The 17,383-nt window shown below is 35.5% G+C and overlaps 2 protein-coding genes across 3 annotated transcripts in view; both read left to right on the top strand.

The window, feature by feature from the left end:
* The window catches only part of LOC142358620 (mini-chromosome maintenance complex-binding protein-like), a 28,722-nt gene extending 17,596 nt beyond the window's left edge, over positions 1-11,126 (top strand). Inside the window, exons 2-3 of the mRNA XM_075410070.1 lie at positions 2,812-3,084; positions 10,211-11,126. Coding sequence (XP_075266185.1) covers positions 2,812-3,084; positions 10,211-10,920 — 983 coding nt within the window. The 3' untranslated portion in view covers positions 10,921-11,126. The remainder of the gene's footprint in view (positions 1-2,811; positions 3,085-10,210) is intronic.
* LOC142358622 (glycerol-3-phosphate dehydrogenase 1-like protein) overlaps positions 1-17,383 on the top strand; it is a 457,482-nt gene that overhangs the window by 31,141 nt on the left and 408,958 nt on the right. The window lies entirely within an intron of this gene.

The raw sequence follows: 17,383 nt of genomic DNA, 5'->3' as shown, positions 1-17,383 counted from the left end.
ACAAAAAAAAAATTTTGACCCCATTTTTCAAAAATTTTTGCAAGTGTCGACGCCCATTAGCGGTAAATTCTCAAATATGAAAAACTGGATCTGAATACTTTTGTCATACACAAAACATGTAATCGCAATGCTAGCAGTAGCAGTGCTTAATTTATATCACTGTTCTAAACAAACAAACAGACCCCGCAGCAAACAGACCCCGCAGCAAACAGACCCCGCAGCAAACAGTTAGTCGTAACAAAAACTGGTTCAAGCTTGTAAACAAATTGAACAAAGTTAAAATCAACCGAAAAGTTTTCCATTTTTGGTCAAAAAAGGAGGGGGACAATTTTTGCAACCTATAAAGTGTCCCACCCCGTTGTAGATGTGCATTGCAAAAATTGTCCGTCCCCCCGTTGAGGTTCTAGTCACTTTCCTTTGCTACTATAATCCGACAAAGCCCGGTCATTAAGTCATCGTGCATTAGGTTATCAAAGTTCATCAGAAAGATTTCTAGCTGATATTAGTTTTAAGCGTTATACCCGTCAGTTTAGAAGCTGAACTAAGTATAGCTTTAGAATCTAACTAAAACCGCACAGTGAATAAGAACAATTTTTGAAACTGACTTGTTTTAAAAAAATATCGATTTTTGCGATTGGATTTTTCGCGTTTTTGTAATTGTTTTCTGTTCTGTGATTAATGATTGTTTTCTGCTCTCTGCTTGGGCACAATTAAATTCATTTCAGGTTGCGCAGTTTATCGCCAATAATTTTATTGAAGCTGACGTAAATTTTTTCAATAATTTTTTTTGGAAATTTTTATCGTTGCGTACGTTTGTTGCTACTTCTGTTACGTTACCCATTTGTTTTCGTTGAAGTTGACGTATGCCTTCGATCTATGGATATTGCGATTGATGCTAAGGAATCACAAGTTTTTATTAAGTGTTTCGGCCAATTTGATGCCACTTGTTTTCAGTGACATCGTAAAAAAGGTTTTCGCAAAATGTTTGTTATCCTATTACTTTTTCTCAGTGTTTTTTGACAGAGTTTGTCAAGCTCACGTTTTTTACGGGTCTTTTGATGTTGTTGGACATAATAAATCCAATCAGATTTTTGTAGTATTCTTTACTTTCCTTCGACTTTCTTGGTATTTGATCTTATTATCAGGGTTGTTTTTTGTAAGGTGTTGTTGTCTTCAGCTTGTTCAATTTTTTGAATTTTATTTTAAGACTGGTCCTGTTATGTTTTTTACTTCGCTTTACCTTTTTCGAACAAAAAATCCGCTTTACCTTAGTTCAGCTTTTTCAACATTTTGCATGGAATCTTCTTGACCTCTCTAGGCTAGTTTCTTTCTTGGTTCTCTGCTCAAAGTGATTTTAAAAAGCAGTTGCTCAGCGAGTAAACAGAATCAGTAGCGAAATATAGAAATCAGAGAAATCAATTTTTTTTTATCGACATATTTTAATTAAATCTGCGTGGTCTCCATTATCAAATAATCTTGGTTTATATTGATCTAAAATTTAAATGTTTGCTGATTTTTTCTTATTGCCAATCTTAAGGTTTTCTCCGATCTCTGACATTTCTTCCTCTCTCCTTCAGCCTTTTAACTCTCGTTTTTTTATTTCCTCGCGTTAATGAACTGCGCTCAAGTATCCTCCTGTTGTATTACATTGCTTACGAAATTACTCCCCTCTCATTGGGTGAGTACAATAAGAATTCTGGCTTGTTTCTAATTCATCAAGAGATTGATTCAGCTCAACACAGACGTCTAGGAAAAGTTATCTTCACATTGCGTCCCACACAATCGGGTCGCTGATTATCACACAGTTCAACTAATTGCTGCGTTCAACTACGGAGCTCGAGACAACAGCATATTAGCTGATCCTCTTATGATGACAACAGAAAGTGACTGAACTGCTCTGTCGAAGGCAATGGATTGTCCCACCGACTGATAATTTCTGCTATCAGCTAACAACGACATGCGCAGTAAGGCCTTCTTCAGAGTCCTCGACAGACCGCCCAAAACTTCAATTGCCAGCGGGACGAACATATTTCCTTGTTGAGCACAACTATTTTCATACTGAGCATATTTTCGATCTTCAGCAGCTTCAATTGCATAGCCTGACTTCTCTGCCGCATGAGAAATAATGTTCGGTTGCAGAGAGGAAGTCACGGTTATGTCTAGAGCAGCAGATTGGCCAGATTTCCAACAAGGCAGATAGACGTCTCCTGGGCGTGAGTTGTTTTCCGCAATGAGATTGCGTTTTTCAATTACTGGAGACAAGTTAGCTGCTGAACAGGCAGAAGCTATACGATCGCGAATTCTATCGTGCCTTGAAATCGCATCTCCCCTTCCATGGCAGGCGACTGCATGGTCACCAAACGTGTCCAATGTACCTGACTTACAATAAGGACATTTTCTTTCTTGATCATAAACCGCGATCCTGAGCCTGTACTGTATTTAAATCAAAATAGAAAGAGGATAAACCCGTGAAGCCCAATTTTAGATGCTTGCTACTTGAACTTTGTTCTTATAAAATCTGTTATCAATAAAGTCTGTTATAAAATTTGGTCTTAGTTAAAATCTCTAACTTGTTAGCATCGCGTTTTGGCATTGATTCTAGCCCCCTGTATGCTCTAATCAAGAAACAGTAGTATGCATAACTACAAAATCCAATGAAAATAGTTCCCACTTTCAAAATGTATTTTTTTCTAAAACAATCAATTTTTATCGTTGTTTTTCTGTTCCGTCAATCCCAATCGGTGTTATGGGAATCAATAGCGGCTATTTTCCGGCAGTCTGGCTGGTGTATTTATTTTTTTGGCTTTTTAGACGACAGTGATAAAAGAGAAGACGGTAACAGCAAACTCATTTTTCACTCTGTATTTGTGCGCCCTGTGGTGGCAGCAGCCATTGACAATATAGAGACCAACTCTTTGACAGCTGTTAATGCAATTGAGAAAATGTGTCTACTGGTGTCTGAGAGTCGCCCTCTGCTCCTATCTGCTCTAAGAGATGTTTTCGAAGGCGATGAGATAATTGCCGAGTGGATGCTTTTGCATCTAGTGTCTTCAGTCTACAAGCGAGCTGATACTATGCCAATTGGTTAGTTATTTCATACCACAAATATATTTCAAAGTATTTCAATAACTTTCTATGGAGATTTGCGAAGGAATAACTGATTCTTCCCTTACTTAGAACCCACAATTTTTAAAGCTGTGAACCGGTAGCTATATTTAATTTTCACTTAGCTTGAAATAATTGGTCAACGATTCTTAAAGTCAATGGATTTTACGGGTTGTGATGAGATGATGAAATTGTCTAGGGCTAATTACTTTTTTTAAGAATGAGACTTGGCTTGACGTCGAGAAAAAAAATGGTTCCAATTAGCCATTGGTAAACACCTTTTGCTTGCTTTGTAGGGTGTGATATTTAATGCAATCTGTTATGATATTGAAAAGTCATTTGAACGATGTCATTTTTGATAGCTACAAAGCGATAGGTGGGGATATTATTGGCCTTCTCTTGGTTTTTTACAATTCAAAGAATTTGAACTGTTTTGGGGTGTTGTCTTTTTCACACAAATTTTCATGATTTTGAATGGCACGTGCGTTGAATTTGAATTCGTTTAAAATTGGAACAACTTTCCTCAAGAGTTCAAGACCGAGCTTCAAACCCCGGTGAGATTGTTCTTGATCACCCCCCCCCCCCCCCTCCAACGTCGTACCGCCGGTAGCTCCTACAGATAGATGCTATTAGGCGCCAGCGGATTCTGTGACATTTCAAAAAAACAGTCGAGTATTGCAATAGAAATAGCCACAACGGGGAGGGCACTTCAGAGAAATTTTTCTCCTAAAAATCCTAGGCGAGACATCAAAAAAGTAGTGGTTGACAACAACACGATCAAAAGTCTAGCTATCGAAAAAAGAACCTTCGGTTCGGGAAAGCACTTGTTTTTACGATTTGCAATCCCCCCGGATGATATAAGAAGTTTCGAACATGGAAAAAATGAATTACAAATTAAGAAAAACTGTTGTGAACGATAGTGTTCGTCTGCAATTCCAGTCTCAAGATAATGCAAGCTCACGTGACATCATTGATGACTCTGATCCCAGCAGTGATGCACATACTGGTTTGACGCAAAACTTTCAAGACCTGAGCGTAAAAGAGCAATTCCACACAACACCAGAAACCATACTTTTCATCCCCGACACTGTCAATAAACTCTATAAGGTGCAAGTGTTAGAAAACTCGGGGCATGAAACCAAAATTAGATATAGCGGTTGGGGCTCAGAGCACGACTCGTGGTTCAATGCGAAATCAATTTGGGCCTATTCGAAGCACAAACACAATTTGAAGAATCGCAATAAAATAACAAAAGAAATTTCGGATAAAATTGACCTACTCCTGGCGTCTTGTGACAAAACCAGCTTTGTGATAATTTCTTTGAAAATGTTGAACAAACAATACAGAACGAGAACAAAAAACTGCCCTGTTTACATACAATAGTAAGTTCTCATGTTCCAACATGTCGTTTCGTTCAGGTCAAATTTAGAACTAAGTGGTCACAACTGATGACCAGCATCCTGGATGATTGTGCCAAAACACCAGATGAGGAACTAAATTGGCAGAAATTGTTTTCAGTTTCGAAGTGCATCGTGCGCGCGAGCAATCGAGGAGGTAAAAGCATAAACGAAATCAGGATCAGCGGCTCTCCGATCGCATCGATCAATGGAATGCGGGTGAATATGAAAACCTCTGGACAGAAGCTTTGTCAATGAAACAAGCTAGGAGATTTCACAAATGGAATAGAAGAATTAGCCACCAGAGCTAAGAGTCTGTTTGCAGGGTCAGTTTGGTCGCGCCTCAAGAATCCTATCATCTGAGGGACTTGCGCCTAATAGCAGATCTACTCTGAAAGCACTAAAAGAGCTACATCTCAAAGAAGCGCCTCCAACCTTGCTCCAAAAGGATAGTGTTGCATCAAGTGCGTATCAATTTAGCGAAAACATAGTTTTTAAACAATTGAAAACTTTCAGCCAGTACACTGCAGCTGGTCCTTCCAAGATGTATCCAGAGCATCTTTTGCACGCAGTAGAGTGTACTGCTCTCGACCACTCTGAATCCGCCCTTAAAGCAATAACAAGTTTTGTAAATACTCGAAGCAGGGGTAAATTCCCTTCATTTGAGACTTCAAAAGCCCTCTGCAGCGCATCGCTCACCGCTCTATCCAAAAAGAAAGGAGGAGTACGCCCAATAGCTGTCAGTGAAATCCTGAGGCGCCTTATTGCTAAATGTTTAGTGAAAGAAGCGAAATCGGAAGCAATTGAGTTGTTCGATTCCATTCAGCTAGGGGTTGGAGTCAGCGGAGGTGCGGAAGTAATCATCCACTCTGCGAAAATCACTTACGAAAAGATCCTCAACGCTGACTCTAAGTAAGGAGTGCTTCAGATTGATTTCCGAAATGCCTTTAATTCGGTTAAGCGTTCACACTCACTGCAAGCAGCATGCGATTTCATACCAGGTATTGCAGCCTTCACAAATTTTTGCTACTCTCAGCATGTTCCACTACTGTATAACAACACCAGTCTTCAAAGTGAATCGGGTGTTCAACAAGGAGATCCCCTGGGACCACTTCTCTTTTCGTTGACGTTATGGCCTGTTATAGAAAAGATAAGAGACGCGGTTCCAAACCTTACCCAGCACACTTGGTATTTGGACGATGGTTTCGTTGCAGGCTCCGAAGATCAAATCCGAACAACGCTCGATATCTGAGCCAGTGAAGGTCCAAAAAGGGGACTGCATTTGAGGAAAGACAAGTGCGAACTCTGGTCAATCGTAGATCTACCCTCAGTTGATCGAGAAGTCACAAGAAATACGGGCAATGGTTTTGAAGTACTGGGTGTCGCTGTCGGATCACCCGAATTTGTTTCTTCTTGCTTGCGGAAACGTGTTCAAAAGGTTGTGTCGCTCTTGGAGAATTTGAGTTATCTGGATGATCCTCATTGTGCTCTCGGCATACTTCGTTACTGCTTAGGGACACCAAAGTTAGTCTACTCTCTACGCACTAACACGCCAACAAGAGATCTGATCGATGTTTTAAAAGTCTTCTATTCCAGTCAACGGGATGCGTTAGATCAAATAATAGGTACTGTCACCTGTGACAATGCATGGGATCAGTCAACCTTGCCGATAAACATTTCTGGCCTCGGAGTGCGACAATCGCAAGAGCAATATAGGGCCGCATATGTAGGCTCAGTGTTAGCTTCTGATGACTTGGTTCAGAAAAGTACAAACCAGCGCGCTTCAGATAGTACAGTTTTTAAAGAACTCTATGCAAACCTTGAACCTTTCAACTTGACTTGCCACACACAGAAAAAAAATTCAAGAAGCTGTAGATACAGAAAAGTTTTCTGAGCTGCTAAGAAATCAGTCGCCAAACAGGGAGAAAGCAAGACTGCAATCACTCTGTTTGCCTCAATCCGGCGCATGGCTTGCGACACCTCCAGTTCCAGCCTTAGGTCTCCATCTCAGTCCCAGTGAATTTCAAATTAGTGTCAAATACAGACTAGGGATTGCAGTTTATGAAGATGAAAGAAAATGCCCTTACTGCAGGTCTGGGATCCTTGACGTTTTCGGTGACAAGGTCGTCATCTGTCACGGAAGAGGGGATGCAATTTCACGGCACGACAGGGTTCGTGACCGTATTGCATCAGCTGGCTCAGCAGCTAACTTGTCTCCAGTCATCGAAAAACGGAACCTTATTGCTGAAAACAGTTCTTCTGGCGATATATTTCTGCCCTCAGGTCGTCCAGCTGTTCTAGACGTCACCGTAACTTCTCCACTGCAACCAAACAATACAACTCATGCGGCAGAGAAGTTTAGTTACGCGATTGAAGCAGCCGAAGAGCAAAAGTATGCACAACACGAAAACAGTTGCTCTGGGCAAGGAATTTTGTTTGTTCCTCTCGCTGTTGAGTCATTGGGGGTTCTGTCAGTTACTCTCAAGAAAACGTTAAAACGCATAGCTCTGATAGCTGACAGCAGGAATTATCAGTCGCAAGGACAAGCTATCGCTTTCGATAGATTGACTCAGTCGGTTTCCGTTGTGATTGTACGAGGATCGGCTACAATGTTGCTTGCACGAGTCCCGTAACCCCGACTTTTGCAATATTTTTGAGGAATTTCTATTTTGAGCAGTCATTTTGAACTACAAGAAGAGTGGAGTCATTTTAGAGGTTTCACCCAATGAGAGGGGACCTGCGTTTTTGTAAGTATTTGGGGAGAACATAAATAATTTTCAAGAGTTCAATGAAATCTGAAAAGAGAATTCCGAAATTTAAGGAGAACAAGAATGATGTTATAGAGAGTGATTGAGAAGAATCAAGAATTCTTCAACAAAATAAACACTTCGGTATTTGAACTTTTAATGAGCAAAAACTTCTGATTCCGAATCAAAGTTTGATAACAAAGATTTGTATTAACTTGATCTTATTTCACAAAAAAAATTTGAAGTCAAATTGAAGTGATGATTTTGGTCACGCCGAAACAGGAAGTGGAGCAAAGAAAGCCAGTGGTTTTTCGGCGTGAAACGTTCACAGTATTATAGGTGTTTTTTTCGCTAGTGTTTTTTTTTGTTTACATTCGGAAATTTAGCGATTTGTCATTAATTTTCAAATTGCTGGTATTGTTTTTTACATGCGGCAATATGTGATTGATTTTCATTGTTTTTCGTTTTTTATCGAATTTTTTAAATGGCTTCCTCAATCCATTCATGGTCCAATTTAGTTTTAGTTTGTTTTTTGGTCAATGAAACTTCTTTGAACTATAGGCCAGGACTTGTCCTGTTATGTTTTTCTTATTTAATGTTGGTTCATTTTGATTAACGTACTGGAAAAATAGCCGCCATTGATTATCAAAACCCGATTGGGATTGAAAGAACAGCGCAAAATGAAAATGATTTTTGAACAAAAATATTTTTAGTTTCGAACTATTTTGATGTCATACCGTAGTTAGTTAAACTCCTGTAAGAGGGGACACAGCGTCTAGTCAGATGGTAACTAAGAACGAAATAGGTCAGGACTTGTTCTATGTTTTTCATGTTTTGTTTATTATCAAAAGCTGTTGTTATAAGTAATCTGAATAGTAGATGTATGTGTCTTACTGATAATACAGGGGGAAGGGGACATTATATGTTTTAAGATGGGCAATATCATATAAGGAAGTATACAGGGGAATATGTGGGGAAATTTCCTGAAAAAGTTTTTATTATGTTCAGATGTTCAGTTATGTCTTTCGAGATGAGAGATCGTGCATGACTGGATGAGCCATCGGTAAACATTTGACTAAGCATGTTTTAGTGTAAAGGAATCGCTATTAATACCACTTAATTATTTGAGTCAGTCATTTTTTATTCGATATTGCAAGCTGAAATGACTAGCCGGCAAGCTGTCCCCAATATTGCAAGCTGTTAGGTGATCGGAGGTAATATCTTTCATCCAAGTGGCTGTTTTTGTGCTTCTGATAAGCCTCTGCTTCGCCATGTTATTTTTGAAATCAGTGTTGTGAAGAAAATTCAAATTGGTGTTGTGAAGAAAAGTCAATTTGGATTTCATTGCAATTTGAGCTTAGTTGGTCACATCCTGCCAAATCCTAAACTATCAATAAAATTCTTCTCGCGCACGATAGAATCTTTATGGCCATTGTGGGACGCAGTGGGTGTGGAAAAACTAACCTCATGTTCAAGATGTTACGAGGCGCAACATCCCCGGTTTAAAAAGTCTACTATTTTTATAAAGAAAACCAAGAACAATTGACGGTCGTACAACGTCTATTTCCACGTATCGAGTTCGTTAAGTTTTCTGGATTTGAAATAACAAAAAATTATTGAACTGGCCATTGATGTACCGCGATTCTTGCAAAGAAATATTCAAGACTGTGATAATTGCAACGTCTGGCCGACATCGAAAACTGCTTGTCAATTATGCTAAACACAATGTTTCACCAGAGCAAGTGGTCTCGCACAACTGACGTGAACACAACTCACATTATTCTCAAGTCACTACGTGACATTCAGCAGGTAGAATATTTTTCAATAGTTTATTTTTCTCCACCTGCTTACAGAGGCATAAATTAGCGACAGCAGAGCTGTACGGACATTTGGTGGTTGATCTGGAAAACAACTCAAGGCGTACGCTTTCCATCAATCTGATTGGACCCCGACCATCGATCTTATTCATTCCTTGGAAGAAAGCAGTCATCACACCAATAGCAAATGCAAGTAAAAAGCTTGCGTATGCTGAAGCTTTGGTGCGTTAGTAGTCTCATATCAAAGAAACACATTCTGACTGGCGATTTGGATTTCATTTCACTTTTCAGCGACTGTGCGTTATACGTGCTCTCCGGTGTGGTGTCTATAAACAAGACGAAAATACAGAAATTTGAGACTGAGCTACGACAGTTATCTAGCAAAAAGTTCAGCGCAGAGTCGAGAAGTAAGCTTTTCCGAACAGCAGGCGGCCATTGGTTGATTCAGCTTTTAGCTACAGCTTGTATACAGTGTTTACTGTAGTTCCGCTGTCGGAGATAATATCTTTCGTCCGCGTTGGTATTTTAGTTGGTAATTAGACAACTCATCTCAGTGAAAAATTTCTGAAGAGTCTCCATTGGTTGCCAGTTCGATTCAGGATCAAATTTAAAGTTGGCTAATTATGTTCGTGTTTGCACGGCAATGCACCATTCTATTTGATTCATTTATTCCGTTGGAAATGTTCTCCAAGTCATGGACAAAAATGTGTTATTTCGGCGACATCCGACAGTTTCGCTCATAAGTTTTTCAGCTATTATGGAGCCAAGTGCTGGATTAGTCTGCCCCCGTATTTTTGAAATGAATAAAGTTTGTTTTCAAGAAAAACTTGAAAACATTTTACTTCTGCCCGGCGTTTTGATTTTTGCCCTCTTTTGAGTTGCTAAAAATTGGTATAGCCTGATAATTAGCATGAGAGCAGCCAATAGAAGCAGCAAGGAGTTATAGATTCTTAATCAAAATATAACATCTCAGCAATTAATAAAAAGACGAAATTTCTTGTTTTTTTATGTATTTTAATCTTGTTATGAGACTGCAGATGTACGAAGCTATCGCATCTATTTTTTAGCTATCTGTCTGCTGCTTTTTTAATATTTAAACCTCTTCAGCGTAACTCGTTAGACCTGCCTTATCATTTGTTTGCAGGCAACTTGTCTCTCAATATCACCAATTGCAATAGACAGACTGTGGACAGACTGTATGTGTTCTTATCTAATACTGTGGCGAATGTCGTGAGGATTCCTTTGACAGTGGAAGCGTTGAACAAATCAAAGCTTGTACCTCACAAAGACGTGGAATCAGGAATCCTACACTCTGGATTGCTCCAATTACCACCGGGTACCTCAATCATCATAGACGAAACTGGGATGAATCCTGGTCAGCTTAGCGATATTGGGCTGTCCAACTTGGCCGCTTTGACTGCATTAATTGAATACCAGAAAGTGTACTACGATTTCAAATTTCAAAATGTGGAACTGTTTTGCAATTATAATGTTATTATTTTGTCAACGACGCGCTCTCTAATTAAAACATCCGCCCAAAAAGTCAAGTTAGTTGATGGCATGTCACAGCCTGAACTGACCTCCTGTGATATTGGAAACACTAAAAAGCTGCGTCGTTATCTCGCCACAGTTAAGACATTGCCGTACGAGGTTCCCTCCGAAATGTCAGAAGTGGCTCAGCAGTACTTTGTTCAGGCTCGACAGAAGGACCCGAAATATTCGGCTGACAATTTCCATTCTCTGCTGAACATAGCACGCATCATCACACTCAGCCAAGGAAATGTCAAATTAAACGGAGAGAGCTGGCAGAAAGCAGTGGAACTTTTGCAGGCACAAGAACAGTGCATTAACTAATGGTGCTGCAACATAAGTTGAAACTGGCACTAAATATAATGCAGAGTTGACCACAGCATCTTAAATTGGCCTATTTTCGCAAATTCGGACTAATGAATGTTGAGTTGTTTTTAAAATTGTTGTTGACTTTTGTCAGTTTGATAGTTATGCAGTGAATGATCACTCACTTATGCTGCAATAATTGACATTTAAAACTTTTGAAATTGTTTTGAACGAAAACATGACAGGTTACCTGAGTGAGTTACCTGTTATAGAAGTCCACAAACCTTATGACTCAAGGAAGACTCAAGGCTTGGTTTGTAGGATACAGTAGTATTTAGAGGTCATTGTATCAAGTATAATCAATCATGTAAGAAAAGACAAATCATTCAAAATGAAATCGGAAATGTAGAAGTGATAATTTATATGTAACCACGTTTTAGCTTCATAAGCTTTTGATTTTCTTTAATGAAACCAGGCTTTTGGTGTAAAGAGAAAACTAGATATTTTCCTGCACCAATACCCTTTCAATTCAGTGACCTGATGCAGTATATAAGAATTCGAAATTGTAGACACATATGTGCCATGCATAATATAATGCAAGCCTTCCTGTTGGTATCTGGGAGACTTAATATATTGCAGCCTAGTGGAATTTTTTGCAGCCTTAAAATTAGTGGTCGCATATAAATATATGTATATGTTTAGTACAAGCCCAATTGAATTCGATTTTAAAACTTGGAAGCTCTAAATAGAGCGTAGCTATAATGCGCTGATCGTGTTTTTTGGGTTTTTTAGTAATGTGTATATGGGTACCTCCGCAACATAGAGCCGCGATACGGTACCCATATACACATTACTCTAATTCACTTTATATATCCACTACTCTATATTCACTTCTTTTATATTTTAAATCTATCATTTCTTGTCTCACTTAGTGCAAACCACTAGTACAGAGTTAAGCTGGTAATCAACCGTTATCAGACGGATCCGTGAAGCGGTTTCACCGATAGTTCGGGTTCTATCCCCACTGACTCCAGTGGACGTCCCCAGATACTAGTATAAAACTAGTGAGACCGTGTAAAAAGCACGTAAAACCAACTTGCGAAAAACTTGAACAAAAAAACCAGCTTAACTCTTTTATAATTTTTTTAAATTTTGCTATCATTTTTTTAAAATTAATTATCTGCGAAGCAGCTTCAGTGATAAAACCTAAATTCACCATTACTATTTCTAATGCCCTTATCATCAAATGAATCTATAGTTATTTTATATTGTTCTTTAGTTTCTAAATGATGCCTTTTGCTATCAATAGTATAATTAGTTACATATTTAGTTTTACCTTCATATATAGCATTAGTATAGTCTTCCAAAATAAAAATAAAACAAAAAAATCAAAGCAAAATTTACATTTCACTCTTTAAGAGCGATTCACTTTTTTCGGGGTGATTCCTGAGTAGGGAGATCGCTCTTTTTCACTCTTTAAGAGCGATTCCCTCTTTTTGATATTTTTTTTATTTTTTTATACTTTTTATTTCAAATTATCTATACTTTTCAATAAATTTATATTCTTTTATTTTTTCTATATTTCTTCCATTATTAATAAGAAATGATAAAAAATTATAGTATTTACATGAACAATTTTCCCCAGTTTGGGTAATATCAGATCTGTGAAACAGTTCCACTGATCTGGGAACCATCTCCGCCGATCTTTCTGTTAAATTTCTACTAAATCCTCTAGTCAATTCTATATCTGGATGTTGTTTCTTTACATGAGCCCGTATCCCATCATATCTCACAACAGAAGTACAATATGGACAATTAACTTTAGCTGAAGTACAACTTCTACATGTATACTTACCCTCATCAAAATTATTTAGTGGTTTTATATAATTACACTTATTACAACATCTAGTTAATACTTCTGAGCTGGGGTTAAGGTTAGGGTTAGGGATAAGGTTAGGATTAGGGATAAGGTTAGGGTTAGGGATAAGGTTAGGGTTATGGTTGGGGTTAGGATCTGAGTTAGAGTTATAGTCATAGATAGAACCAGAACCAGAACTAGAGCTAGAACTGGGGTTAGAACCAGAATTAGAATTAGAACTAGAACTAGGGTTAGAACTAGAACTAGGGTTAGAACAAGAATTAGAATTAGATTTAGAACTAGGGTTAGAACTAGAACTAGATTCATTTTTTAAAGAACAACCCCATAGGGAAAAATCATTAGCACAAATACCACTTAATATTATATTACCACACATACATTTGTCAGTTTTATCTTTATGACATGATTCATAATGATATTTTAAAACAGCAATGTTTCCACATTTATAGTTACACTCTAAACATTGTAAAAGCATTTATAATAGGTAAACTTTAATGTCTCTGATAATATTTAGCCATAATTTCAATTATATTTTTAGTATTATCTTTAGATGTGATAGAATCTGTTAAAAATTTGTTTCCTAAAGTATTGAGTGTATTAGTTTTACATCTCTTATCTAAGATCAAATTAAGGTCTTATTCTTTTTTATCTTTAACTAAATTTATAATCTCTTCTCTAAATTCTTCATTATTTATATATAGTTTGTTTAAAAAACCTTCCTCCCTTTCTATTCAAAATTCCCATCTCTTCATTGACAAAGTCACAGTTACACTTGTTTATATATTCCTCTTGGATCATGGAACCTGCTTCACAGATTGTATTTCGTGAAGAATCATTATCCAACTCTTCTCCATATCCAACATTAACTAATGTATTTACTCTACTCAACATTGTGCTTGCTCCCATTGCTACACTCCCAGCATTTCTTGATATTGAATCAGGATAAATATAACTAAATATAATTAAACCTGTACCTATAATCCCACCAATATTTGATAAAATTTTCATACTTTTTCCCATAATCATTTCTTTAGTTAGAACATCATTCTGAATTTTAATATTATTTAAAGTAAGAAGTTTATTAAAATAAAACTGATAATTATCATGATTAATAACATTTCTATCTGTTGCATTAATCATTAGTGGTTTCATATATGCTATAAGTTTATTTATATCTTTTCTTTCTAAATCATCTTTTAAACTAAGAGCTTTTAAATCAAGGAAACCAACTCTTGAATCATATATCATTGTTCTATTACTACTAATAATAATAAAAGTATTTTCCTTTTTATTATATTTAATTATACCATAACGAAGTTCATCTGACATTCCATCTGTATAATTATAATAGTTACTATTTAATTCACTAATTATTTTATTGAAGTTATGTTCACATTTATATATCTCATTAAAGTTTTTAAATAGATCAGGTCCATTATAAGTTGTGAAATAAATAGTATCACAACTCATTCTTGCTGTATTAATTATTTGAGCTGGTTTATGACACATTACAATCATTTGAATATTATAATGTCTACCTTCAGTAAAATAATAACCTATATCCTTATTTAACCTATCACCCATATCATCAAGTACTATTACACAATTTTGAAATTTATGCATATTATTTTTTGTGATCATATTTATATCACATTTATTAAACCCAGTATAAAACTTATTAGACTCAGGATCTATCCAGTCTCTGTCATCTTTACAAACTATAACTATAATTTTAGCTTGAACTTGATCTCGATCTTGGTTTTGGTTTTGATCTTGATCTTGATTTTGGACTAAGTATAATTTTAAATGTTGTCTAATAAAATATGTTTTGCCTGTACCAGTTCCACCATAAACAATAGTATGTAATGGTGACTTTTCATATTCAAATCTAACTAGACTCCTATTCATAAATCCACCAAAGCTTTCTTCTAGTTTTGTATATTTACTTGGTCTTGAATCATATATTATATAACAAATTCCAATAATAATAATAAAAATAAAAACTGCACTACCTGTTTCCATTTTTATATAATAAATATAGATTTGATTTAGATTTAGAATTAGACTTATCTATGAAGCAGGTTCCCTGATAATTAGACTTAGATTTAATAAATTTATTATATAAAAATGCTCATCCTAACTTTTGAGGAATTCAATAATAAATTTAATACTGATAATAATATTATGAGTGATATCAGAATAAAAGATATAGGTAAAGATATAAGTCTAAAATCAATTGAGATTGTAATGAGAGATCAAACTCCAGATAATATCAGTGGTCCTAACTTCAACATTATTGTAAATCTACATCCAACTGAAGGTACACATTGGGTTTTAGTTATAAGAAGAGAAGATACGCGAAGCGGTTGGGGAACCAAGACCGAACGTGCTTCCACCGATGGTCCTGTGTATTACTTTGATAGTTTTGGTGTAGAAACTCGACCTTTATTTTTAGAAGAATATGTTGATCTAGGCTCTAATGAGAGAATACAACAATATGACGAATCTTATTGTGGGGCTTATTGTTTATATATGATCTATCTTATTGATAGAGGATTTAGAATTAAAAGTGCTTTGAATATTCTAGTTAATCAATGTAAATATCCAGGAGTATATAATGAGTGTTCTTGTTTAAGTTGTAATGTTAATGATAATGCTGATGATAATGTTAATGATAAAGATAATGATAATGATAGAGATAATGATAATGATAATGATAATGATAGAGATAATGATAATGATAATGATAATGATAAAGATAATGATAATGATAGAGATAATGATAATGATAATGTCAATCTCAATGATAATGATAATGTTAATGATAATGTTAACGATAATGATTATGTTAATGATAATGATAATTTTAATGTTAATGATAATGTTAATGATAATGTTTAGGATAATGATATTGTTAATGATAATGACAATGATGAGATTTTCTATCGGAGAAGTAGTTATAATCAGAGAAGTAGTCATAATCTACGAATTAGTTATAATTCGAGAAGCGGTTTCACCGATCAACAAAGTAGTTATAATCAGGGAATTTATCACCCCCAAGAAATAATATAATCCAAACAAATCCTATTGCTATTAATATAATTGATGATCTATATTCATGGTTAAATGATGATGATATAATTACTGAAGCCGCATTCCCAGATAACTTTAGATGTATAATAACTGGTCCTAGTGAATGTGGTAAGACATTCTTATTGAAAAAACTAATTCTAGCTAGTATATACTTTGATAAGCTATACATCATTGGACCTACTGGTGATCAGTACCATGGTATAGAAAGAATAAACCCAAAAGCAGATGTTCAATTTATTAAAGATATAAAAGATTTACCATCTCCTAATAATGGCTTTGATAATGTTGAACTTAGTTATAATGATTTTGCTAATATATGTAATAAGGTATGGAAAGAGCCTTATAATTATATTGTCATTGATATAACTAAAAATAAAAATATTAATGGTAAACTAAGAATTAATTGGGATCGGAGAGTTTTGTAGTTTAGTTTTAGTTAAGTCAAAGATTAAGATAAAGATAAAGACTAAACTAGATGTAAAGTAAAACTTAATACATCACCATTAAAGTCTATAGGTCTTCCATGCTCATCTTTAATATGAAATTCAATATATTCTATTCTATCTTTAGTTACATTTTGATATAAGATATTAGTTGGTATAATATTTATCAAGTAACCTGGTGGTTCAGTTAGATTAAAAGTATATAGTATGTCTGTATCTTTACCATTATCTTTAGCTCCAGATATCACATTACAATGAATTTTAATAGTACTAAAACCCATAATATCAATAATCATCTGAGATTTATATCTACCTTTTTTATAAATTATTTTTCTAAATCCTAGTAATGAGGCTAGTGAGATTTCTATATCAAAGCTGAGTGCTCCTTGTTTTATTTCCATTAAACATTTCATCGTATTCTTATCAGGTTCTATTATAACATTACAATCAGTTTCTCCTTTTATTAATTCTGCTATATCAGTTAACTCATATGCTCCCGGTGTAATAGTTGAATATAGCAACGGGATTCCTTTATAATTATGATTAAGTATAGATGTAATGTTTGGGCTTCAGGTAGAGATAGGGTTAAGGTAAGGGTCAGAGCTAAGAGCCTGAGGTAAAGCTTCATCATCTTCTATAACAGTACTAGCATATAAGAATTGATTATTTCTCCTATTCACATTAAACACCGAATTATAAACAGATAATCTAATTAAACCTAATTTTGTTGTATTAAGTATAGGTTCACTAATGTAAACTTTTCTGTTGGTTTTATCATTCTAAAGTTAAGTGTATGCTCTTCTTTAGTTTTAGTTAAAGCTTCGTGTATATTTTGTAGTTCATATAATATCAAGTTGTCTGTCATTTTTTATCTAATAAAAATGGATTTTAATTTGGATACAACTTATGGTTATAATAATGATATACATAAAAGTAAGATTATAAAATATAAACCAAATAAACTGGCAACAATGAATACGGTTAATACCAATATTAATATCATACTCGATAGAGAAGAGAATCACTTAAATTTGCGTGATTCATATCTAGAGATAGAGTTTGTTGT

This window comes from Convolutriloba macropyga, chromosome 2, assembly GCF_964194025.1.
Source record: "Convolutriloba macropyga chromosome 2, txConMacr16.3, whole genome shotgun sequence".
Lineage (NCBI taxonomy): Eukaryota > Metazoa > Xenacoelomorpha > Acoela > Convolutidae > Convolutriloba > Convolutriloba macropyga.
The sequence above is the reverse complement of the archived record's forward strand: the minus strand, read 5'-3'. Positions and strand labels throughout refer to the sequence as shown.